The sequence below is a fragment of the Solanum pennellii genome, chromosome 8 (genome assembly GCF_001406875.1).
Source record: "Solanum pennellii chromosome 8, SPENNV200".
In the NCBI taxonomy this organism is placed as follows: domain Eukaryota; kingdom Viridiplantae; phylum Streptophyta; class Magnoliopsida; order Solanales; family Solanaceae; genus Solanum; species Solanum pennellii.
The window spans coordinates 23,451,702-23,479,280 of record NC_028644.1 but is presented as its reverse complement, the minus strand read 5'-3'; the positions used below and the strand labels follow the sequence as shown (position 1 = coordinate 23,479,280).

Here is a 27,579-nt window from a genome sequence, read left to right as displayed (position 1 = left end):
GGGGGGGGGGGGGAATTTGGGAGGACATGTTCTAATATTTTTGTTTAGTGAAAAAATTATAGTAAGATATGTAAATAATTTTGTATTACATCAATTTTTTTAGTAATAAGTTTTTCTTTTTGTAAAAGAATTATATAAGATAAAGGAGGTTGAACACTTCCAAAAATAGTATACATAAATGTGAAAAGTGAGGTATAAATTGAGTTTAAAGGAATATATTTGTTATATATGTATTTTATTCCATATTTATTACACAACCCAAAGGAAGGGATAACTTATCCTAATTATTGATCATACAATAAGTTATCTCAAGCTTTGCAATCAAACGAGAGATTCGAGGCTACTTAAAATTTCTCCCTGGATTAACTCCCTCTATCAACTACACCAAATGGTCCCTAAGAGTCTGTTTGGCAATGCTGTTGAGAAATCGAAAACATGTATTTTGATTAAAAACAAAAGGTGTTTGCTAATAAGTGAAACTACTTTGAAATAGAAGCAAAAACAATTTTTTTTTGTTATTGGGAATAAGCTAAAAATTTCTGCTTCTTAAAAAAGTAGAGACTGAAACAAAAAATTATTCATTTCAGTACCAAAAAAATTCTGTCATATAACATATTTATCAATGTATCCCTTATACTTATTTATTTTTATTGTGAATCTTTTGTATGTAGTATTTTAATTTGTGGAATGATTAATAAGTTTATTTTACTTGATATTTTGAATTACATTTAAACTATCGTGTTAATATTATATCGATATTTGAATTGCTTTTTATTTAACTATATATAATATTAATTGAAAATTTGAATATTTACATTTTAATTTTAAAAATTAAAAATTTAATTAAAAATTAATACTAATGTTTAATTGAATGCAGCTCTATAAAACAATCTTAATATTAAAAGTGCATTGATACTTATCTTTTTCGTAATTTATTCTCAAACATACTTTTTAGAAAAGTTAGTCAATCAAAAACACTTATTAAATAAATTAGCCAAACACAAATTATTATTTTTGTAAAAACACTTTTCTAAAAATCTGTTTTTTGAAATTACTTCTAAAAATAAGTAATTTGTAACAATAATACCAAACAGTCTCCAAAACAATTACATTCATTCTTTTTAACCAACTTATTCCTTCTTCACTACCAACATCGAAGACATATTTGCATAGATACATTGTGGCTTTGGATTATGTGTTGTCACTCTTGAAAACTAGTCAAAAATATTCTTAACATTTTTTATTCTTGAAAACAAACTTCCAATAAATGATTACATTTTTTTTATGTTGATTTTTTTCCTAAATAAAGACTGTTCCTTCCTCATTCTTCTACTACCTGAATTTATGTCCCATCATCTATACTCTCTCAATTTAATTTTCTGACAAAGTTTTCATGGTCACTTTATGGGTTGAATCATTAAAGACTTAACTTATAATTATCTAAAGATTATAGAAAGGAAATATTTAAAATTTAATTGATAGTATGATGTTAAGCATAATTGTTCGAGAGTGCTATCTTTCTATATTATAGTTTATATCCATGTATTGAATACTTTTAAGCATATAGATTCTTGAAAATATAAGATGGAAGTAACATGTAACGCACGGGCAAGAGAAACTATTTTGTTACAAGTGAATATGAGGCATCCAAAGCTTTGCCAAGCTTCCCAAGCACATAGACTGCCTATGATACACATAACATCAGTTTAAACGAAAGGAATTAGGCCAAAAGAGTTGGTCCATATTTTGACGAAGCAGAACATTTCATGTCAACGATGAAGATGGAAAATTAAAAGACAACTAAATATTTTCATCATTTTAAATCGACGAAATAGAATTCTTTTGAGAACACCCAGCAAAACTATTTGAGCTCCACTAAGGTTTCATTCGACTGCAATAATGCTGAATCTCATTTTACATAACCCACTTAGCAACTTGGAAAATGAATTTTTCGATTACAACAGAGTCTAGGAGCTACCCAACAAAAGTACTTACTGATCTTCATCTATACGAACAACCTAAGAACCTATCTTCTTTTCGGTCAGGCATTTGAAGTAGAAATGTCCACCATTTCTATATCATCATCTCCAGTTGATATACTACTAGGTCTAGTCTCCAGAACTGCAGGAGTAACATTGTGGTGGTTCTCAGTCATACTTGCAACTGTACAACTGCTAGCACTCTTGGATCCAGATTCTGGCTTTTTTAGAACACTGTCATGTTCTTTCTCAGCATTGAGCACCCTATCATCTACTTGAGATGAAGGGACTGGATAACTGGATTTACCAGCTTCAGAATTCCGATCTTCTTGAACCAGTTTCCTCCCAAAATTAGGAGTATTTTGCTGAGGAGAAGAAAGAATTTGGTTCATCTGTTGACAAATTGCTTCCAACGGAAGGATGTTCTTTCTCATCCCTGAACTAGGGTGACTCTCATTAAATGAGTCTTGGACATTTCCAGAAAGTACCAGGCACATCTGCAGAACAGACAGAAAATGTTTACATATATCATCTTCAGAATACTTTCCTGAGAAATGTGGTTTTATTGTCTTTGGAAAGCAATTATGCATAGATGAAAATATAGTATGATTTGGAGTGAACTTTTCACCTTGTTATAAAGCTCTGCAACACTTAAACGGTCTGGTTTACTATCACAAGCAACTTGAGAGATTCCCTGTGGAGCTGAATGCAGAGAAGTTCATCATTAGCTGCTAGGTCAGTACATTTACAACATGAAATACAATAGAAGCTTGAGGAGGCAAATGACTACTTACAAATTGCTACAAGTCTTGGGGAATGGTCAGTCATTTCAGTATTGGCTTCTTCAACATTTCGATTTGGTTCATCCACAACCTTGGTATCACACGCCATCCCTTCATTGGGCAGTTCATGGGATTTTTCATCATCCTATAGAAAATGCACAACGATCAATATACCACATGAACAAGTGTAGCTCCACAGTAGTAAACAATCGAGCTGCCACCCCTAATCACCTAGATTTCATAAACTACTTCTCGAAAACGAGCGTCGCACGCTTATCCTATATTAATTTGTTTAAGTTTTATTAAAATCACACAAAAAAAATATTAAACAATGTGTGATGATGCATAACATAAGATTTTGAAAAATGCTCAAGAACACAACATACAACATAACAACACAAAAATTTAATCAATACTATAACTACAAATCCCTTGAATAAGTAGCGAAAATTAGGCTAAATAAATCAAGTTGAAAAGAATTCATTAAAAAAATAAATTGAAACATAAATAAATTAAAAGCCCAAAATAATAAATAACAAAACAAATCTCGAAGTTATACAACATAACAAATAACTTAACTAACAATATAATAAGGAAAACAATGAAAAATATGTATCTTTACAAATGTCGAATTGAATTTTATGAGAGGCTATGAGCTTTGCTATCAGCCAAACCTTTATTTGTACCATGAATGGCCATAATCTAAGTTGGCAACCTAATTCCAAGAATCTGACTCACAGCATCAAAGAATGCATACAATAAAAAAAAAATTAATTTGAAGTTGACAAAACTTGATCAATAGAAAAAAGAAGATATCATTCACCAGACGTGAGAAACCTCCTAATTAAGGATGGAGGTGCATCATATAAGAAGTTGATACTAATCCTGTAAGAACATGAATGCGTTTATACAATCCTATTAGAATAGGAATAGGTTTATACGATTCTATTAGTATGAATAAGTTTATACAATCATATTTTCAATAGGAATAGGAATACAAATAGAAATAGGAATAGTAAATAGTATCCTACTTGGTAAATGATTGTTTTCTAGTGTCAATAAAAAGAGTCTCAATGTAATAATATGGACACGACAACAATTCAATAATGTTTTTCTCCTATATTTTTCACATGGTATCAGAGCATCTACGATCTTGGTAGAGAATCATAGAGCTTCAGCTGCCGACGGGTGGCTATTACCCATATATGTTGCCTGTTTGGGCAATGATTATTTTACAAAAGCAGGATAAATGATATATGAACATATTCAAGGGAAGAAAACACAGTCAAACAGGTCAACGTGCGTCAATTGACTTTCTAGGGTTGTTTTGTGTCAACCCCATATCCGTTGTCATCTTTACGGTGACAACCTTTTTTCATATTTAATTTATATGGCACTGTGCCATCTTTTCGGTGACTACTTTCCCATATCTAATTTGTATAGCAATGTGTCACCTTCCTAGTAACTACTTTTTCATATTTAATTAGTGTAGCATCGTGCCATCCTCCCAGTGACTACCTTTTTTTGCATATTTGATTTGTGTAGCACCATGCATCTCTCTGGACTACTTTTCATATTTAATTTGCATGGTACCATGGATTTTTCTGAACTAGTTTCTCATATCTGGGTTGCATAGCACCGTGTGTCTTTTCGATGATTCCTCAAATTTGATTTGTATAGTTCCATTCATCTTTCCGTTGACTCCTAAAATCTGATTTGCATAGGGTTGTGCTACCATTCTGACCCTACCCATATTATTTCCCTTTTTTAATAGGGTAGCGCCATCAATCCGACCTTTCCTATATAATTTCTACTTTCTAGTTGGGTCGTGACATCATTCCGACCCTACCCATATAATTTTATTTCTTAAATTGTGATTTTTTTCAGCCATCAAATCTAATACTCCGGTGTATGAGCATGTTCCGGCCAATTTGTCAATGATTTGCTTGTTTACTATCGACCCATCTATTGATTCCAACACGATCCATATACTTTATACTAGATTTTTAGCACTTTCCGGTGATGTTAAGTGTTTTGGGAAGCAAAAAGCGAAAAAAGCGACGAGGGCTTGCTTCACAGAAGCGAAGCGCGCTTTTTATTTTTTCAAATAAAGTGATACTTAGTATAAAAATAAAAATAAAAATATTAAATAACTGAATAGAGGTAATATATTCCAAGATTAAAGTAAATAGATTAGTCAATAATCCTCACAAGTCATAACCTATAAAAAAAAATTAAATCACACAAGAAACAGTTGCAACAGCCTCACAGAGAAGAAGAAGAGAACTTACAGCAGTGGCAGCCTGGCAGCAACCAAAAATAGAAAAAAAAGTCGCAAAGAAGAAGAGAAGAAGAAAACTTACAACAACAGTGGCAGAGCAGTCGCAGCCTCGCAACAGTCCAAAAAATAAATTTGAAGTCGCGAAAGAGGTATATGAATTCGCGTAAGGATTTCAGAATTTGTTGCATTGTGAAGAGGTCTAAATGGAGCAATCAACTAATTTTGTTGCTCAAGGGGAGTTTAGTAGCCTTGTATGTCAATTACGTAAGTCACTTTATGGTCTAAAACAATTTTTGCAAGCCTTGTTTGGGGAGTTCAGCACTTTAATTTTATAATTTTGTGTTTTTATTGGCAATATGCATCAAATTCAATATTTCATGAGAAGATTAAGCACATTGAAATTGACTGACATTATACATCAAATCTAGTAGAGAAGACAAACACATTGAGATTGATCATTTATGTGAAGTTGACTGATCAACTTGCAAACATTTCACCAAGCCCCTCATCGTTCCTCGTATTAATTACATTTGCAACGAGCTAGGTACATGAATTTGTATGCACTAGCTTGAGGGGGAGTGTTAGAACATGAATTAGTTTATATAATCCTATTAGAATAGGAATAGGTATATAAAATCCTATTTATAATAGGAATATGAATACAAATAGAAATAGGAATAGTAAATACTATCCTACTTGGTAAAGGACTGTATTCTAGTGTAATAATATGGACACAACAACAATTCAATAAGAATTGTATTCAACACTTCAATTTTATCATTTTGTGTTTTTATTGGCAATATGCATCAAATTCGGTATTTCATGAGAAGATTAAGCACATTGAGATTGACTGACATCATACATCAAATCTAGTATTTAATGAGAAGACAAACACATTGAGATTGACTGTCATTTATGTGAAGTCGACTGATCAAACTTGCAGACATCTCACCAAGCCCCTCATCGCTCCTCGTATTAATTACATTTGTAACAAGCTAGGTACATGAATTGTATGCACTAGATTGAGGGGAATTTTAGAACATGAAGAAGTTTATAATCCTATTAGAATAGGACTAGGTTTATACGATCCTATTAGAGTAGGAATAGATTTATACAATCCTATTTATAATAGGAATATGAATACAAATAGAAATAGGAATAATAAATAATATCCTACTTGGTGAAGGACTATATTCTAGTGTAATAATGTTGACACAACAACAATTCAATAATATTTTTGTTGAATGCCTTGAATCGGACCCGTTACAAACAGAAAGGACGGGGGTCTCGCTGCCCGGTCAGCGAGTCGGGGGGTCCAGGGGGGCGACGCGCCCCCTGGCCTGGGGGTCCGGGGGGGCGGAGACGCCCCCGGCCCGACGGTATACAATGTTATTGTATTGGGCCCTTAATTATCTGTCAATTCTGTATGTTGGGCCCAAGCCTGTTAGGGCGTAGCTTAGCACTATATATAGACGCTATGGCAAACCCTATTCTGTAATTCTGTTCTTGCCTCTCCTTAATAAAACTGCTCTCCCTCTTCCCGTGGACGTAGCCAATTTATTGGTGAACCACGTAAATCTGTTGTCTTGTTTTTAGCGTTTATATTTTCTCGTATTATCTCGAATTCCGCATAACAATTTTTCTCCTATATTTCTCACAACTCCTATCATACATAAGTAAAACAATTGATTCTTTAAAGAAGAGGAACTGAAAGGTCCACAATTACTGGGGATAAAAGTAACTTTGGGTCTTTCCTCTTCCTGTTTTCTTTTTTCTTTGAAGCAATACCCGTATCTAAAGACACAAACACTTACTGCAAATAGAACAACTGATAAATTAATAACAATGAATTGTCAATAATGGTATCTTTGTAATAAAATTTGGAAGATGGAAGTAACTCAAAAGTGGGTTGAATATAATGAGTCATTAAAATGACTTGAAAAGGGTAACTAAAAGTCTTAAATTGTGAATATATATATATATATATATAATGACTAGTTCACTGAGAATTGTAAGCAATTAATCAAGTCCATGAATTGTAGTGAGTTCCAAACATGTCCAACGGTTGTTCCTCAAGAGAAGGGGTCATATTATAAAGGCCTGATTAATTATAGAGGAGAATATCCTTATATACAGTTGGGAATCCACAAGGTTCTATACTAGTTAAAGTGCAAATTAGCTGAGAATATGCAGTTCCATTCATGAGCTAAACCAGCCAAACCAGGTTAGCTCATGAAATACTTGGATCTCAGAGAGTAAAAAATACTTGGATGTGAAATTCCTTTGATTAGTTTTCTGATACTGACTTGACATACACTGAAGGACAGAAAAATTAGGGGTCAATAAAAGCCCTTTGGACATGTAGATTACAGATAATAAGCAATCCAACATCATGTATTTTAAGAGTTTAATAAGACAACTTACAAAGGCTTCTTTCTGATATTCTGCATTAAGGCCCTTCTCAAGAAGTAGCACCCTTTTCTTGATGAATTCAACTTGTTTTCTCTGCATCTCTCTATAATGATGATACAATGAAGACGAATCTTGGATAACTTGTCGGTTTGAAGGATCACTAGTCCCATGCGAAAGTTCAGCTCCACAGATATTCCCATCACCAGTAGCTTTCACCTGACCTCCAACAGACCCAGCATTTGCTGTATTTACACAATGTGGTGGTTGAAAAGCTCCGGGAACAGTAAATTCTGCTTGGGGAACTCCGGAAGCTGGAAGATCATGTGAAGGTCCTCGAGCAGGAGCAACTTGTGGTTGAGAAGCTCCAGGAACGGGTAAATTTATGACGGAAAGATTCAGTTCTTTGCAGATGATCTCTTGGATGCTCAACTCCTTGTCATCAACAATTGTCTGCCATCTTCCATAACCATGTCTGCACAACCATAGACCCAGAGAATCAAAAATAAAATCAGCAGAACTTGACAATTTGCCGCAATTATTGAATTTAATGTTTGTGCTGCCAACTCCCGAAATCCAGAGATGAACTTATCAACTTAGATGAAGTTAATAAAAATGCACAGTGAAAAAGACGTGACCCTAAATACATTAACTTGTGTTTCAAGGAGCAAATGTGAAATGCCGGTTTGCATGGTATGAACACATAAAAATCGAACGATGATTAGTAAGCAGATGTCAGGGCTTGACAAAGTGCAATAGTTACAAGTTCAGTCTAGAACATATGCAAAAGAGTTGCGTGGCAATCTTAGATGTCAATCAGTGAAAATATTGATATGAAACATGAACTGATGAAAGCAAAATTTTTTTCTGTTAATCAGCAAACATTTGGGGCATTTTCACAAGTTTTACTTTTCATAAGCTACAGGATAAATTCTCTAATCAAGTTTTGAAGTAAAGGATATAAGTATCTTATATTTTACGGAAAAGGGTCAAAATGCACTTTTGCCAAATAAATATACTATTTATTTTCTTTTTGCACACTTCTTATTCGTAATAATATTTTCTTATTAGCAAATGTTTATCCTATTTCAATTCGGAAAGAAATATCTTATTTTATTATATTTATTTTTTATTGTTATCTAAGAGAAAATTAATGATGGGTTTTACTATGATATTTATATTTGGAAGGATCCATTAAGTTATTCAATTTTAATTGATAAAATGAGATTAAGAAGAAAAAGATTCTTTCCAAATTTTATTAGTTAAAGTGATTTAAAAGAAAGAAAACAACAATAAGGTTCTTTAAAAGTAATATTTTTACGAGGAACAAGAAGTGTTTAATAGGAAAAGAAATAATATATTTATCCAAAACGGGCATTTTTAACCCATTTAGTAACAATAGAGGCATTTTTGGACCAAACTATTAACAAGAAGGGCATTTTTGGACCAAAGTACTGACGGCAAGGGAACTTTTAATCCAAACTATAAACGGAAGGCATTTTTGTTCATTTCACATAGTTTAAGGGCATGTTTACCCTTTTTCATATATTTTACTGTGGATTTGTCTGACCTACCGTATTCGCTTTTTTAGAATTTCAGTAAAAATGGTTCAAGTAGTTGTGATAGATGAAAAGAAAGTAGGCTAATTAAATACTAAAGATCATCTATTCAGAGCCTTCATCTCTTTAATTCAATAGACTTTCACATGCTTTTTCACTACTGATAAATGCAATCTACTCAACTCCAGTCAAAGTCTTTCTTTATAAAGCGCAATTTCAGAACCACAGCCTTATTTCAACTGGTTAAGTGATTCCTAAATTCATTGTAGAGATCAGCAGAGATAAAGGTTACATACTTTAACAAGGCCCGTAGCAACAGCAGATCGTGCTCATCCTTCCAATGTTTTCCACCTTTCAATCCAGGGTACCGAGACATAATATCGTCGGCAAAAAGCGAGCCACCTGTCATTTCTGAAAAAGCCTTCACCTGATACAACAGAACATACTTATCAACCTTTAAACCATGAAAACATCTCTATAGTAGTAGCTTAATGAAGATATGCTGTCATCTGACAACGCCACTGATGGTAGAAAGCTTCAGTTTTAACTGGATATTAAAGATCTCAAATAAATATTTGACGGTGTCACGATGAATACACGAAAACAGAGCAAAACTCATAGTTCTAAATTATTTTAGACATTACAGGCAGAAGAAATTCAGCAACAGCACTGCATTTTACCATTCTATTTCTGGACAAGTTACATTATATTTATACCTGTCTGATATCTCAACCACATTGCAAAATAGCACTAGCCATGAAATAAGACACTTCCATTTTTCGTCTTTTCAAACATGAGAACAGAATCTTGTGTTTCATGCCAAAACAGCAAGTGGCAGTGGCAGTAGCACAAGTGAGGATGCGAATGATGCGTCGGATGTGAAACAAAAGATATGCTTATTGGCACAATTGATAAAGACGTGAAACAAATTCCAAACTGAATATTAAGTTCGATATTTCTGATTTAGTTGCTGCCACGATAGACAAAAAAGTTGTTTGAAGTAAATAACAAGACAATGGGAACAGATAGGACATGAATATCGGAAAAGATCGAATACATTCTATCAAAGGTTCTGTTTGAGATACACCCCCCTTGCAACCACACACCAGTGAGAGTTCGATACTGCAAAGCTACATAGGACACTGGGGTATGAAAACTTGCCTTGTCCCTTATAAGAAGCAAGACAGCTATCCTAACAAGCACATCTGGTATTCTAAGTCCTTCTTTTGGAACACCATCTGCAATAAAAAATATTTAAACGTTGCCTGACCCGCCAGAAGGAAAAGGAGACTTGAAGCCCTATAAATTAGAATCATAAATGATTTGAGAATCAATATAATTTCTTAACCTGAAAATGTTGGTGAGTCAGTGATTTCTTCAGATATGTGTGACAAAAAGAGAGCTCCATAACTGTATAACAGTGATTAGAACATGTCAATACATATGATCTACCATGCCTGTCCAATAGGAGACGTACAATACTAGGAATTTGTCAAAATAAAGATTCATGATAAGAATCTGTGTCTTGGGGGGACTAAGTTATACTGTCACAGTGATGTTTCTTCACTTTTAACAGGTGTAATTTTACTTATAGTTACCATAACTTTAACATAATATAGATTGAAGATGTAATACCTATCAAGTTGTTACTGCAATTGATACGGCTTGCACTTTGTCCGTTTCAATTTGTTTGTCTGGGTTTGAATTTGCATAGGGTTTAAGAAAGTAAAAAAGACTATTCAATCGTGTGGTTTTAAATTAAAGATATGTAGAATGTACCAAATGCCCTTTCATCTTGTGGGCTTAAGCATGTCATGTGGAAAGTTGAATGAAAGAGTTGTCAAAGGAAAGAGACATTCTTTTTTTAAACGGACTCAAAAGAGAAAATAGGACAAACAAATTGAAATGGAAGGAGTAGCATTTATCAGATTCATATTGATGCAAAGGCACGACATCAAATCACCCACAAATATCTCAATTATTCAATTGGTATATTCAGATCCATAAAAAATAAAAGAGAGAGCCAGATAGAAGGAGAAGTGTAAGATGATGCATGATGAGTGACTTTAGAGAACAGAAAGTGGTAGTGGTTCAAGATAGAAGTAACGCTTGATCTACGTATACCTTTGGCTGAGACATAGCTACAGGCTAGAGTAACAGAGAGTTTAAATGTACTGATAATCAGGGAATAGACAACTTCAAAGTTAATGTATGCCCATACTCTTGAATTTCTTCATAAGTTTTCTGCTTCAATCGTGGAGTGAAGTCTGCCCAGTCAAACTCACCAGCCCCAAATCTGTAAAGATAAGAAGTTATCTCCAACATTTTTAAGTTTTTGCATGCACAGCAGATGTGAATACAGAATAGTAGGAAATCAGCACTACCACATCTACAACAAGAACAACTATGTTCCAATATCAAACCCATGGTAAGAAGTCGTGAGAGGAAAATAAAAAGAAAAATGTAGCAGAAAAAAAAATAGAAAAATTGAAACCTCATCAAAATTTGGACAAATGCTGCCCTTTGGCTTTGATTGAACCCCAGTACCCGAAATGATCTTCCTTCTCCTTCCATCAAAGGGAGTGGTTCAGCAGAATCAACTGTCAAAAAAAAATATATTCTTCACTAAGATATTGTTTTCCATTATTCGTAACTGAAACTAAAAAATGAGATTGAGAACCCATATCCCACCGCGGGCTTTCTTTCTGTGAGCCTTCCTCAAAACTGGCGCTCCCAGTGAAGCTGTCTCACCATCACTGGAATCAGCTTCAGCGTCATAGCTGTCATCCTCTCCGTCGGTGCTCACATCCTCCAGACCAGCAAGATCATCATCGTCAACAGACACCATCTAGGAAATGAATAAGATATGAAACATGGAAATCAAAAAGGGGAAGTATCAAGAAATTACTAGACTAGCGTGTCCAAGAAAGAGCACTCACCAGAAAATATCAAAGAACGTGAAGGATAAAGTAATGACACAGTGTCTAATAGCCCATCAAACTCATTCAGAAGAACAAACAAAAAATTGAATTAACATGCAAAAGAATTTCACCTGCTTACGACTCCTCTTTCCCTTCCCCATGGTCTTGAATTCTTCAACTTGATGCACTTCATATTTATCTCGTAGCAGTTCTTCCCAATAAGATGCCCTCTCAGAATTGTTTACAGTTGCTTTATTCTCCACAGGGGCAGTTGATGCTTCCTCCTCTGCTGTTGCTTCTGCTTCTTCAACGTATTCAAAATTAGCAACCTAAGGCATTCATCAGTTTATATCAGCAAATGAAGAAAATGGCAAACATTGTATATCACGAATTTCAAAATGATAGCACTTGCACAACTCAATCAGGAATTTAGTATATCAATCTTCATAACATTGTTTATTAGCTATCCTTAGTCCTTACAAAAAACCATCTAAGCCATCAAGCTAATTTCTTTCTTATTTAAAGCCAAATATTTGTAAAAAAAAAAATACTCAAAATGCAAGCAAAAAAGTCCGTCCAAGAATAGCACTAAGTGATGAATATGTACTGTTGCATAAGTTAAGGTTCACATCAAACTTGGAAGGACCTGAGCAAACCGAACTAGAGTATCTAGTTCGTATATATTTAAGAAGTTACACCAAAAAGTCAAAAATTATAAGCATTTGCATTTAACTCTATCAGATTGTAAAAGTTATCATTCTCAAAAAAAAAAAAAGCATTTGCATTTAACTCTATCAAGCTGTACTAAATAGAATGGCGATTGGCCATCCACAGCTCCCAACAGCAAGCCCGTATATATCAAAATTCCTTATCCGAGATGGAAAACCTCAATGAAACACCTGGAAGGGATATTTGATCAGCCCAATAAAATGACCCAATCATGTCAACACTGCCAATCCCCAAAATTTAATGCAGAAACATGAAGTTCACACTGTCCTGGACCTTTTTTTTGTTTTAATAGTCACAGTTCTGGATCTGAATTGACATTTTAATTTTGAAATTCACATGAAGCTAAATATAAAAGCTTGACAAGCCAGAGGGAACCGACAGTTAGTGAGATCCTGAGATACCATGGAGGGGGATTTCTGTTTAGGAGGAACCTTCAGGACTGGGAGATGGGAGAATTACATAGCCTGGTTGAGTTAATGTATGGGCAGATCACAACACACACTTCATCAGATATATGGAGATGGCGAGAGAGCCGTATAACCAGAGTTTACTAGGAGGTGATGATTGGCTGGTTTGCTTAAAGAGAAACTTTTGTATGATCAGGTCCGAATCATGTTGCACATGAGCATGCTCCGTAAGATCCAATATGGAATCTTCTTTTCCCTATCGGTCTATCTGGGACCCCAGGGTGCCTAGAAGGTGTGTTTCTTTGGGAGGCTTGCAACTAGAGGAGTGATTTGACTGCAGAAGATTTGAGAAAATTAAGGATCAACTATGTGAGCTGGAGCGATGTGTAGATGTGCAGGCGAAGATGTGAATCCCCTCCTATTGTATTGTAAAGTGGCTAATAATTTGTGGTCGGTGGTCCTTGCAAACAAAACATGGTATAAAATTAATACACAAATAACCAAGTTATTCATGTATTAGCTTTGCCCTTATTCCATAACCAAACGGCCCCTTAATGCACTAAACTTAGCTAGTATTAAGATTGTTGAGCCAGTATTATTAAAAGAAATAGAAGTGGACCAAAAAAAAAAGGAAGCAACAAGGCTTCTAGAGCTTAACCGAGAAGTAAAGTTCATGCTTCTTAGACGTGAAAAACAAATTAAAAACAATACTCCCTCTGTCCCAATTTATCTTACATACTTCCATTTTTAGTCAGTCCCGAGAAGAATGACATATTTCTATATAAAATACTCTCTCCGTTTCAAAAAGAATGACCTCCTTTCCTTTTTAGTCTGTTTCAAAAAGAATGACCTCTTTTTTTTAACTTTCCATGTGGCATGTTTAAGGCCACAAGATTAAAGAACAATTTTGTACATTTGACATAATTTTCATTTATGATCACATGATCAAAAGTCCTTTATATTTTCTTAAAATTTGTGTCAAGTCAAACTAGATCATTCGTTGTGAATCGAAGGGAGTTACAGTTTAACTTTAAATACTCATTTTACCCTTAATGAAATGATTTATAGCTATTAGAATATGAACAGGTTTATAAGTCCTAATAGAATAGGAATAGGTTTATACAATCCTATTTAGAATAGAATAGGAATAGAAATAGAAATAGGAACAGTAAATAGTATCCTACTTGGTAAATGATTGTATTCTAGTGTCTATGAATAGAGTTTCAATGTATAAATAGAGTTTCAATGTAATAACGTAGACACAACAACTCAATAATATTCTTTTCCTATATTTCTCACATGGTATCAGAGCCTCTACGATCTTGATAGAAAATCAAAGAGCTTCCACTGTCTGCGGGCGGCTATTGCTCATATATGCCGCCCGTCCGACCAATAATTATGTTGGCAAAAGTTGGATCACCGTGTATCTTTCTGGTGACTATTTTCTAATATCTAATTTTTGTAGCATTGTGTCATCATTTCGGTGGACTACCTTTTCATATCTAATTTGTGTAGCACCGTGTCATCATTACGGTGACTAATTTTTCATATTTAATTTTTGTAGCAACGTGCCATCATTTCGGTGACTACTTTTGCATATTTAATTTGTGTAGCATTGTGCCATCATTCCAGCGACTAATTTTTCATATATGATTTGTGTAGCACAGTGCCATCCTTCCGGTGACTACTTTTTTTTTGCATATCTGATTTGTGTTGCATAATGCATCTCTCCGGACTACTTTTCATATTTAATTTGTGTACTACCGTGGATTTTTTCGAACTATCTCATATCTGAGTTGCATAACATCATGTGTCTTTTCATCGACTCATTCGATTTGCATAGTTCCATTCGTCTTTCCGGTGACACATCAAATCTGATTTGCCTAGGGTTATGTCATCTTTCTCAATGGGGTCGTTTCATCAATTCGAACTATCCTATATAATTTCTATAGTCGGGTCATGACATTATTCCGACCCTACCTATATAATTTTATTTCTTAGATTGTGACCACTTGAACCATCAGATCTAATACTCCGGCATATGAGCATGTTCCAATCAGCTTTTAGGTGACTTGTTTAATATCGACTGATCTACTAATTCCAACCTGATCCATATACTTTATAATAGATATTGAGCACTTTGTTGCTCAAGGGGAGTTTAGTAACCTTGTATGTCGATTATGTGAGTCACCTTATGTTCTGAAGCAGTCTTTGCAAGTTTGGTTTGGGAAGTTCAACAATGGAATTTTATCTCTGCGTGTACTGACATTATGCATCAAATCCAATATTCCATGAGAAGACAAAATATTGAAATTGAAGTCGACTAATCAACTTGCATATATCTCTCCAAGCCCCTCATCGATTCTCGTGTTAATTACATTTGTAACAAGCTAGACACATAAATTGTATGCACTAGCTTGAGCGGGAGTGTTAGAATATGAATAGATTTATACAGTCCTAATAGAAAGATAATCCTATTTAAAATAGAATAGGAATAGAAATACAAATAGGAATAGTAAATAGTATCCTACTTGTTAAAGGATTGTACTCTAGTGTCTATAAAATAGAGTCTCAATGTAACAATTTAGACACAAAAACAACTCAATAACATTCTTTTCCTATATTTCTCACAATAGCAACACAAATCTCCATAACTTATTTTAGACTACAAGTTTCAAAAATATTCCTTTTTTACTTAAACTATGTGCCGAGTCAAACTAACTCATATAAAATGGGACGGAGGGAGTACAAAAGATACCTGAAAATATATGAATCGCTTATAACATCATCACTAGTAGTACAACCATCATTACTACTTTAAACACCTAATACATAATAATATATTGATACCAACTCAACTCAAATGTCATTAATATGTAAGTAGAACAAGCCCACAGAAGAAATTTTTCAATTGCAAAGTTATGTTTCAGTTTTCAATTTGTCAAACACAATATAGAAATAAGTCTTGATACGGCCCCACTTTTGAAGAAACATTCTAGAAACAAAAGCATTAAAGGGGAAATAGAGAGTCTGGAACTATAACTGCAACCAAACTTTAAGTAACTACCTCCTAGATTTTCTCCCGCAGTTACCAATATTTCAAATCCTATCAAATTAGGCTATAGAGTTTTCTAGTTGTTTGTTGTAGACAATATGTATCCTATAAATACCTAGAAAGGATTATTTTTAAGGAGGATTGAATATATGTTTGAATATCAATTTCTGGAGCTTTGTCCACTCCATACAAACAAATTTATTGGTTGTAAAGTGTGTTTAAGATTCTTGCACAATAAAAACCATTAACAATTCCATTCTTTCTCAATTACCTTCATAAGCTTTTCCAGCATCTAACATTTTGATATAAGACCAGACTAATCCGACATGGTCAATACTAGATCTTCTACTTCTCAAGAAGATGTTCCCAATGTTCAATCCCCTGCCCAACAACTATGCGCCATAAAATCAAAAAAAAAATACAACAGATTCATTGGCAGCAGATGTTGCTTCAATAAAAGCCCAGATTGGTCTCACCCAACAAGAGGAAACCAATTACCGAACTCGTAATAGAGGAAAAAACACAAATGATCGGCAAGAAGAAGAAGACGACAGCTATATTACAAGGTATTCAAAGATACTTCCTGAAGGTCATACACGTAGATGGATTTTCCAGATTTGAAGAAGGGGACCCTAGAGGTTGGATTTTGAAGGCAGAAAAATTTATTTGCTACAACCAATTCAAGATGCACACAAGGTTAACATTGTTGCTATGTACCTGGAAGGTGATGCTCTTGATCTCTTCTCTTGGATTAATCATGATTGAACTTTCTCTATTAGGAATAATAACTTGTTAAAGCATTGCAAGAAAACTATGGCCCTACAGAGTTCCAAAATTCAAACGAGCATCTTTATAACATCCAACAAACAGGTTCGATACAGGAGTACCCTCAAGAATTAGCAAAACATTCATCTAAAGTCACAGACTGGCCAGAACACTGGCTCTAGGGGTTTTCATGGATGGGCTAAAAGAGAAACTTAAATATGATGTTCAGATTCACAAGCCTAGAACAATCTATAAGGCTATGAGTTTGGCACTTTGAATTTGAAGATAAATTAAGCCCAATGCGCCGCAAAAGAGAAACCAATTGAACCCCAACCAGTAAACCCACGTTGAAAAACTCGTCGCATCCTATGAAAAATACCCAGAATAATGCTACTTCTTTCCTCTACCGATCATAATTCACAGAGTAGCATTTCTTCCAATCTAATCACATCCCAACCTTCTCAAACATGATCATTGGACACCGAGAAATCTGATGTCAAAGGAGCTTTGTTATCGTTGCCATGAGAAATTTGCACCCGATCATAGATGACAATACACAAAATTGTATCTCTATGGAGATAACAGAAAGAGATCTATTGGACGATGTTGATAAAGTCAATGCTACAAGTGGTGATGATGGCGACCCTCAAAGAAACAAATATTGCTAAAATTTCTTTCCATGCCATCTTGGAAAATTCAGTCTGTAATCAATCAGAGACAGGTTTTGCTACTTGTGGATAATGGTTTTACACATAATTTTGTGGTAGAATCCATTGTAAAGGAGCATAAACTTCCGGTGGATACAGTTCCAACATTGAGTGTGCAAATAGGGAACGGGGACATTATCCATTGCAATAAAGTCTATCGGAATGGCCACCAACGCCTACCTTGAGTGGAAAAGGGTGGAGGATTTGTGACTTAGGTCACAAGTTCAAGCCCCACACCACGCAAAGCGAAACCTGATATTTAGGTTGAAAAAGATAGAGGGACAGGTCCATTATCCACCGAGTTAGAAGGTTGTAATTGGTCCAAAGATTGGGTCATCGACAGATTTCTCAATTATCAAAAAAACGCCTATCAAAATCTTCAAATTAAGTTACCAAGTTTTACCATCACTTAAGATTACTACCCATTTGCAATTGGAGGGGCTGATTTGGTCTTTATTATCAAATGGTCAGCTTCTTTGAACACCATTCATGCTAATTGGAAGGATATGTTTATCATTTTCAACTGGAAAGAAAAACATTACAAACTGCAAGGGGTGAGATCAACAAATTCCACTACGGCTTCCCTTCAATATCTTAATAAATTGTTAGAAAATCCAAGTAATCCAATTCAGACACTTTTAGATGAGTTTCAGCAGTGTTTTCGGAACTAACATCTCATCCTCCATTTAGAGCACATTCTCATGTTATTTCTTTGTTACCAAATTCCAAACCTCCTAACAAAAGACCTTATCAATACCCTCATGGAAAAACACTAAAATTGAGAAGTTAGTTTCTTTGTAGCTCGAATCAGGTCTCGTTCATCCTAGTCATGTCCATTCGCTAGCCCGATAATGCTAGTTAAAAAGAAAGATGATTTGTGGAGGTTTTGTGTTGATTACCGCAACCTCAATTAGGTCATTGTAAGCAGATATATATCTAATTCTCAACATAGATGAGTTACATGGGGCCAATATTTTTTCAAAGATAGATCTTTGTTCAGGGTACCATCAAATTCATGTCCAGCCAGCAAATGTCCACTCTTTCAGGGCATTATGAACTCCTTGTAATGCCTTTAGAACTCAATGATCCCGTCACTTTCCAATGCACTAAGAATGACCTTTTTAGACCATATCTCAGAAAATTCATCTTGGTTTTCTTGATAGTCCTACCCTTCAACAACACCAAAACCATCTCCAGATAGTTCTTCACCTTGTTTCCACAAATTCATTTTTTGCTAATCCCAAGAAGTGTGTTTGCACAACCACAAATTGGCTTCCTAGGTCATGTAATTTCTAGAACAGGAGTAGCTTTACAACCAAAAAAATATCTTGTAGTCTTGGATTGGCCTCTTTCGAAGAATGTGAAGGAACTTGAGGTTCTTTAGGACTAACGAATTATTAGCGACAGTTTCTTAAAAATTGTGGTATTCTTGCTCATTTTTGGACATATTTGACAAAAAAGGATGCTTTTGTAAAGAATCCAAAGGCAGAAGCGGCTTTCAGCATCTTAAAGGACTCTTCACATCAACTCCCATCTTCTTCTACCCGATTTTACTCAACAATTAACTGTTGAATGTAATGTTTCAGTTGATGGTGTTGGTGCCATTCTACTTCAACAAAGTCATCCTCTAGCCTATTTCAGTAAGGGATTTCCCTTCTCTAATCGGGTTAAATCTACATATGACCGAGTTATTAGCTTTAGTACTTGCATTAAAAAAATGGAACCACTATCTATTAGTTCAACATTTTGTCGTCAAACCTGATCATTGCAGCCTAAAATATCTCCTGGATCAGAGTATAACTACTGCTGAACAACAACATTTGTTTATAAAGCTAATGTCGTTTTACTTCACTATTGTCTATAAAGCGAGTACTGAAAATAAAGGAGCTGATCCGTTGTCTCCTCACCCTCAATATACAGATCTTTTGACTCTAGCAATGTTGGTGTCATGGGATTTTAGCACTTTAAGGGAAGCACTTGAAGATGATACATATACCCGGCAGCTTTTAGAACAACTGTCTACTGACCCTTTTTCTCATTCGGATTTTCCACCGTCTTCCAGCCATCTTTACCGCAAATCCAGGTTCTAATTCCTGATTATCCTCAGCTTAAAACCAAGATTATAGATGAGGCATGTGATTCACCAACAGGAAGTCGTGGCTGATATTTGAAAACTCTCAAAAGAGTTTCTGCAAATTTTAACTGGCCATGTTTAAAGTAGGATGTTAAGTTGTTTGTCCAGAACTGTTTAATTTGACAGGAAAATAAATATGAAACTTTGGCTCCAAGTAGTCTTTTGCAGCCTTTGCCGATTCTAAACCGAGTTCGGAAAGACATTTCCCTAGACTTTATTGTGGGCTTCCTTCTTCAAATGGTTATGACACTATCCTTGTGGTAGTGGACAGGTTCAAATATAATCATTTTCTAGCTTTATCTCATTGGTTCACTGTCAAAACACTGGCTGCTTTGTTTTGTACAATTACGTGGCTTACCTCGTTCTTTTTTTCAGATAATGATGTTATTTTCTTGAGTGCTTTTTGACAAGAACTTTTTTGTCTTAATCATACTCGTCTTCATATGGTACTTCTTACCATCCCCAAACTGATGGCCAAACAAAGGTGGTTAATCGGTGCCTTGAAGCTTATTTGCGTTGTTTTGCTCATGAAAAGCCTACATAATGGTCAATATTTAGCTTGCCTAGACTGTCCTTTCAACAAAGGCTACCATTCATCGACAAATATGACTCCTTTTCAGGTTGAGTATGGGAAGGAGCCACCACCGTTGCCTCATTTTGTTCTTGGTGAAACTAAACTTGCTGATCTTGAAGTGCAACTTTTTGCAGGTGACCAGATGTTAAAAGTTACTGCAGTCCAATCTCTTAAAAGCTCAATCTCATATTAAGTCCCAAGCAGATTAAAAGCAACGTGAATTGTCTTTTAATATGGGTGATGTTGTTCTATTTCGTCTACAACCTTATCGTCAAAAAAGTTTGGCCAAACGTCCTAATAAGAAGTTGTCTCCTCACTACCTGGGATTTCAACTTTAAAATTACTCATTCAATGGCGTCATCGTCCTAAAATCTGTGATTTATTTTAAAATTTAACTGTGTAATTACATTCGTCCAACCAAACATGACAAAGGGAATTACACTGTTACACTGTGGCAAACAAACAGGTCAGCATAATTACCGGCTGTGTTATTACTAGGTTGGTAATTACTACCCTAGTAATTCCACCAATTCCAATTACCAGGTGGCATTCCAAACAGACCCTTAGTGAATTTCGCTATAGTTCGAGTATATTGCAAGAAAAGATTCACAAATCAGTTTCCAGTCATAAAATACTAAAATAGATAATAACCTTAAAAGCCTTCAGAAATGAATCCTCCTCATCATCATTTGCTGCAGCATCCTCATCTATAACTTGCTCACGATCAAGAAGTCTAAAAAATAATAGAACGAATAAATTACTTGACTTATAATTATTATGAACATATACTCCCTCCGTCCCAATTCGGCACAAAGTTCAAGGAAAAAAGAAGACTTTGAAACTTGTGATCCAATACAAACTTCGGATGGTTGCTTGACTATAAATCATTTCATTAAAGGTAAGAGAGAATTTGAAAGTTTAGTATTCTAGTTGTAGAAAAGGTACATTCTTTTTAGGATAGACTAAAAAGGAAAGGGTGCCACATAATTAGAACAAAGGGTGTAGTGCTTAGATACTCTACTGACGCAAATAATCAGACCCAGTTTCACCTGTGTGTAATTTCCGAATAAATTGCATGAGAAAAAAATAGTACATTGAATGTGAAGTCATGCTAAAAATTAGTTTAAAATGTGAAACACCGAGCAGTACAGAATACTGTAGAATCAATATAGAAAGTTAGAAGCAACATAAACTATTACGCTCATCTTGGAACGAAAGGTGGAAATAGGAATATGACGGAGAAACAACTCAAAGTGTTAGTTTCAAATTGAATATTAATAATCTTATATATCTGATACTAACATAAATATAAATATTACATATTATTATCTTATAAATATTTCGTATTGCCGCGCGAAGCGCGAACGATTTCACTAGTTATGTTTAAAAAGAGAAACTAAAGAAGGAATCTCTGGGTAAACAAACTTGCCTATCTATTGCAGCATCATCATAATGAATTTGTCGGGATTTTCCAGCCTCATCATTGTCATCAGCAAATAATTCTTTTGATCCATACCTTATGATGTCATCTAATTCTTCCTGCATTAGGGAACCACTCAAGAAGGAAGGTACATCAGCATTTTTATTTGTTGATGAAATAAGAAGGAAATCATTAACAAAAAGCATCAAGAATATGCAAGCATTACAAAGAGATCATCAGCTCCTAGGAAGGGGAAAAAAAAGCTATACAACTATCAACATAGATCGATGGAGCTCATAAATTCTAGGAAAGATTCAACAGTTATTACCAAGGAGTTATTAACCCAACTAAAAAGACGGATCAAAGACCTAGCCTTAAGAGAGGAAATAAAAGTAGGGATGCCATCAAAACACCTTTTGTTTCTCTCTATCCACAAACACGATGAAAATACAACCAGGAATCGAAGACCAGATCTTTTTGATGAACTTCCTACATCAGCATTATTGCTGTACAGGGAGAAAGCAGAGCAGTAACAATTATTCCTGAGGAGACTTTAAAAAAGGATGGGGTAAGATTGCATTATAGATTCAAAAGATTCATTAATGCTATACATACGACAGATAGAAGCTGGATATGGATTCATCTTTTGGGGCTTCCTCAGAATCTGTGGTCTCAAAAGGTTTTCCAAGAAAAAGAAACTTTTGTGGTGGATGTATCGAAACTGAAAAAGAAACCAGCTTAAGAAATCATTTGCGATGGGTGAGAATAAAACTGAAGGGAGATGGAGGAAACATTCCAAAAGTAAGTGGAGGTTGAAAGCGACGGATATGTTTACACTATTCTGATTTGGTGAGCAAATTCAGACATGAGTAGCAATCGGAGACAAACTTGGTGATAAAATCTCTATAGTAGCTACGAAATATAGACCCTAGATCACGCAACCACATCGAAGGAAGCAAACAATTTCGACGTGAGGAGGCACATAACATTTTGAAGTCGCCAATACCCGATGCTCCACTCAGCCACAAGTCTTTGGGCCATTATTTATCAGGCCCAACTGATCCTATGATAATTAGAAGGACTGAAGACCCTCTTGGCATCTTATATGAGCCTGACTCCATGCTTCTTGAGATATAAACACACCAAATATCTATATAAGTATTCATTATTCTCACCGCGAACAGTACAGGAAACATCACAACTCAAATTCAACCTTTTCTACCTTCGATTCCTCAGGGACAGTACAAGACCAGAGCAAAGGTGATCACACTGTGTAACAAGCATCGAAGAAGGAAATATTTCTCACAGAAACACCCAGGCGACATCAATCATGCAACTAATTAAAGTTACGATGGAACATCCAATGGTGATTGAACATGCAGAACCAATAAATTTTTAATTTCAACTTTCAAGATGATGAGACAGATGCAAGTTGCAACCCTCAGCCTCTTGGCAAGACTCTGTGCAGTCTACCCTACGAGGGGTCTCCCTGGGTATGTTGTTGTAGTTGTTGAGATGGATGCAACTCTCAGGATGCATAGCAACATAATTAAATTGATCAATCAATTTCAAGAGGATGTCAAGGGATATGAAAAAGAGGCCTTTGCTATTTTTCCAGAAAACTGATAGCAACAAGAAGATTAACATTTTAGTGCCAAAGATGCTTACAATTCCAAGATGGAAAGGTTCACAAGAACGTATGACTTTAGTTGCTCTTAATGTCAAATTCAGAAGCAATAGGGACCGCTACAGGGAGAAGTTACAGTCAATTGTTGGTCCATGAAGATGAATACAATCTCATGGAACGTTCGGGGGATAAACAAATAGGAGGGTATGAAGAAGTCCCACACTTAATGTAAATTGAACCCAACCCAAGCGGCCAAGCTAGGCAAGTGATGTGTAGTAATTGCTAAAAAAAGAGAAAATGAAGCGGAGTCATGAAACACCATTTCCTTAGCATTGAACATTACTTCAATGACTGGAAAGCTCACAACATAGGTAATAGAACAAAGCCTTCGGCTGATAACCATGTCAATAGGATGGATGGTCTCATTTTATGGTCTTAGGTAATCCTACTATCAAACTAGCTTTAGGAGTCAAGTTAGGCCCATAATTCATTTATTTACGTGGGTATCAGAGCAGTACTCATCTCACCTGATGTTGGGTCCAATATCACACTCCAAATGTTCAGCCCTGCATTGAGGGGGGTCTGAAGAAGTCCCACATTTGTGGTTAATAGGATGAGTGGTCTCCTTATATGATCTTGAGCAATCTTCCCCTCATGAGCTAGCATTTGTGGTTGAGTTAGGCCCAAGATCCATTTCTTTAGAGAAGAAAAGAGCATTTTGCATAGTTAAATACACAAGGGGGTGGACGATATTTACTGTCTACAAGAAAGTAAAGTCAAAGAGAATATAGATGAATATGTAAAGCAACTTCTAGCAAATAGATGGGTGAAGTATGAATATTGGCAGGCAAGTGGCACTAACGGGGGATCTTAGCGAAATGCGGACAGGAGAATATGGAAAAGGGAAAGTTGTTCCACTAGGTTCCATTCCCTAATTGGTAGCTTATGTCACTGACTCAAGATTTTACATGGATTCTAACAGGGGTATATGGACCAAACAACAGAAAACAAAGACATAATATTGCGGGGTGCGAGAAATATTGGAAAAGAATATTATTGAATTGTTGTTGTTTACATTATTACATTGAAACCATATGTATAGACCCTAGAATACAATCCTTTACCAAGTAGGATACATTTAGTATTCCTAATTCTATTACTATTACTATTCAAACAGAATTGTATAAACCTATTCTTATTCTAATAGGATTGTATAAACCTATTCCTATTCTAACACTCCCCCTCAAGCTAGTGCGTACAATTTATGTACCTAGCTTGTTACAAATGTAATTAACACGAGGATCGATGAGGGGCTTGGAGAGATATCCGTAAGTTGATCACTCGACTTCACAAAATTGACAATCAATCTCAATGTGGTTGGTCTTTTCATGAAATACTGAACTTGATGCATAATGCCGATAAAACACAAAGTGATAAATTACAATGTTGGAACTTCCAAACCAAGATTGCAAATATTGTTTCAGACAATAGAGTGACTTACCTAATCAACATACAAGGCTGCTAAACTCCCCTGAGCAACAAAATTAGGTGGTTGCTCCATATAGACTTCTTCACAATGGAGTGGTCATTGTAAGTGCTGAGAATCTAGTATAAAGTATGTGGATCATATTGGAATCAATAGACGAGTAGATATTAAACAAGTCCAAGAAAAACTGGCTGAAACATACTCATCTGCCAGAGTAGTTTTGATGATTAAAAGTGGTCATAGTCTAAGAAATAAAATTATATGGGTAGTGTCGGAATGATGTCACGACCCAACTAGAAAATAGAAATTATATAATATAGTTCAAATTGATGGAACAACTCTATTGAAAAAGAGAAATAATATGGGTAGGGTCAGAATGATGGCAAGACCCTACTGAAAAAGAAAAATTATACGGGTAGGGTTGGAATGATGGCACAACCCTACGTAAATCAGATTTGAAAAGTCACCGTAAAAAGGAATGGACCTATACAAATCAAATCTGAGTCACTGAAAAGACACATGATGCTATACTATTCAGATATGAGAATAGTTCGAAAAAAATCCACGGTATTTACACAAATTAAATATGAAAAGTAATATGGAGAGATGCGCTTTGCTACACAAATAAGATATGCTTCCTTCGGGGTGGCCCGGTAGTTTGAACTTGGGACTTCCATGTTGGAGGTCTCAAGTTTGAAACCCTTGCCAGCGAAAGCAATGGGTTTGCCTTCTGGGTCGAGCTCGTCGCACCAGGCTTGCCTGGTGCGGGTTACCTCTCCTATGTGGTTTGCGAGCTATTACATAGGAGCGGGGTTTTACCCTTTGCGCACCCAAAAGGGTAGCAGCTGCGGGTTTCCCTTGTCGTAAAAAAAAAAACAAATAAGATATGCCAAAAAAAAAAAGATAGTCACCATAAGGATGACATGGTACTACACAAATTAAATACGAAAAAGTAGTCACTAGAATGATGGCACGGTGCTACACTAATTAATTATGGAAAAGTAGTCACCAGAATGATGACATAGTGCTACAAATTAGATATACAAAAGTAGTCAGTGGAATAATGGCACGGTGCTACACAAAATAGATATGAGAAAATAGTCACCGGAAAGATACACGGTGACCAAATTTTGCTAACATAATCGTTGATTGGACAGACAATATATATATATATGGATAATATCCGTCAACGGAAGCTTTTTGATTGTTTACAAAGATCGTAGAGGCTCTGATACAATGTGAGAAATATGGGAGAAGAACATTATTGAATTGTTGTTAGTATTCCTATTTCTATTACTATTACAATTACTATTCAAATAGAATTGTATAAACCTATCCTTAATCTACTAGGATTATATAAACCTATTCCTATTCTAACAAGGAGGAAATTGGAGCATCCAAGGCCTCAGAGAAGATTTTAGCACTCCCGCATTCATTTCAGGAAAGAAGAATTGTACTTCCTTCTCCGGCATATGACTGACTTATCACAAATCATAGATGACATGACATTGAGATTGTGGATCTTCCGCTAAATGGGATGAGGAATTCAAATGTGGCATGCAGTCTATTTTGAAGAGGGTAGCTTCAGACCACTTCCCTTTATCATTGTAGAGTGAGTATTTGGACCACAGCAAATCCTACTTTAAATTTTAAAATTGGTGGTTAGGAAGAGTTGACGGTTTCAATGTGAAAATTTAGTGGGACTCTATTGAGGTGGATGGCAGACTAGACTACATCTTGACTAGTAAAGTGAAAGCTTCCGAAGGGAAAGCTTAAGGAGTAGGACTAAACTGAACATGGGAAGGAACTAATCAAGTTTTTACATCACTTCCCAATCTTTTCCCAAATTTTTCGTCAATAAAGAATCAAAATTCTCAAAGAAAAGGGGAAAGAAGAAAGCTGAAATAAGGACTGCACTACTTCCTCAAATGGTTATGCTTAGGTGTTAAGATTGCATAGTTTCAGCAGCATATCTATTGCCGACTCCAACAAGTTTTAATTGTCTCCAATACAATACAGCTTCACTACAAACTCATAGTTTCTGCATGGCAATCGATCTCACATCCAAAAACAAGAGAAGTAGGAGACCACGTTGAAGAACATTCTACAGTTTTTGAGAGAGGAAAGGGGATGTCTGATCATAAGACATGCAAAGGGAAGGTTTTTCAACAGAAACAAAAAGAACTACAAAAGAGACTTAGTGGGTGTTTGGATTGAATTACTTTTAGTGACTTTTGGCTTTTAAGAACTTTTTTAGTTTCTGAAGTGTTTGGGTACCACAAAAAATACAAGAATTACAGTCAGTGCTTAATCTTTCAGACAAACCTAAAAGGAAAACCTCATACTTAGTATGTCAAATACAACTCAGTTTGAATGCGAATTGCATGTTATTCCACGTAATTTCAGTCCTGCCCCAGAATTCTCTTTATAACTTCCATTGTACTAACTTTGCATTAAAATATCATTCTGATTGATTAACAAGGACCAGAAAAGCAACTATTTTATGGGCTTCTTTCTTCTTTGTTGATACTCGTGGTGACTGGTGTCTAGGCATGCTTTCACGCACCTCAAATAATTTTGTGGGATACCTATCACCTCCCACAAACAAGGAACAAGACTAGGACACATAAAAAGAAATCACCTGGTTATGTTATTTTTGTCTGGCTTTAACATGAGGCCTCATAGTTCTCAATCCACTTCATTGACAACAAGGTCACAGGTGTCTTTGTATCCCCCCCCCCCCA

At 35.4% G+C, this 27,579-nt stretch overlaps 1 protein-coding gene across 2 annotated transcripts in view; it reads right to left on the bottom strand.

The window, feature by feature from the left end:
* Positions 1 to 1,784: 1,784 nt before the first annotated feature.
* LOC107028501 (CHD3-type chromatin-remodeling factor PICKLE-like) overlaps positions 1,785 to 27,579 on the bottom strand; it is a 56,780-nt gene continuing 30,985 nt past the window's right edge. For both annotated transcript variants that reach the window (XM_015229584.2, XM_027919360.1), the window contains 13 exons: positions 21,732 to 21,841; positions 20,954 to 21,035; positions 12,063 to 12,260; positions 11,702 to 11,858; positions 11,505 to 11,610; positions 11,232 to 11,306; positions 10,359 to 10,420; positions 10,172 to 10,248; positions 9,307 to 9,437; positions 7,467 to 7,926; positions 2,774 to 2,906; positions 2,608 to 2,681; positions 1,785 to 2,476 (listed from right to left, as the gene is read on the bottom strand). In XM_015229584.2, coding sequence (XP_015085070.1) covers positions 2,042 to 2,476; positions 2,608 to 2,681; positions 2,774 to 2,906; positions 7,467 to 7,926; positions 9,307 to 9,437; positions 10,172 to 10,248; positions 10,359 to 10,420; positions 11,232 to 11,306; positions 11,505 to 11,610; positions 11,702 to 11,858; positions 12,063 to 12,260; positions 20,954 to 21,035; positions 21,732 to 21,841 — 2,100 coding nt within the window. In that variant the 3' untranslated portion in view covers positions 1,785 to 2,041. The remainder of the gene's footprint in view (positions 2,477 to 2,607; positions 2,682 to 2,773; positions 2,907 to 7,466; positions 7,927 to 9,306; positions 9,438 to 10,171; positions 10,249 to 10,358; positions 10,421 to 11,231; positions 11,307 to 11,504; positions 11,611 to 11,701; positions 11,859 to 12,062; positions 12,261 to 20,953; positions 21,036 to 21,731; positions 21,842 to 27,579) is intronic.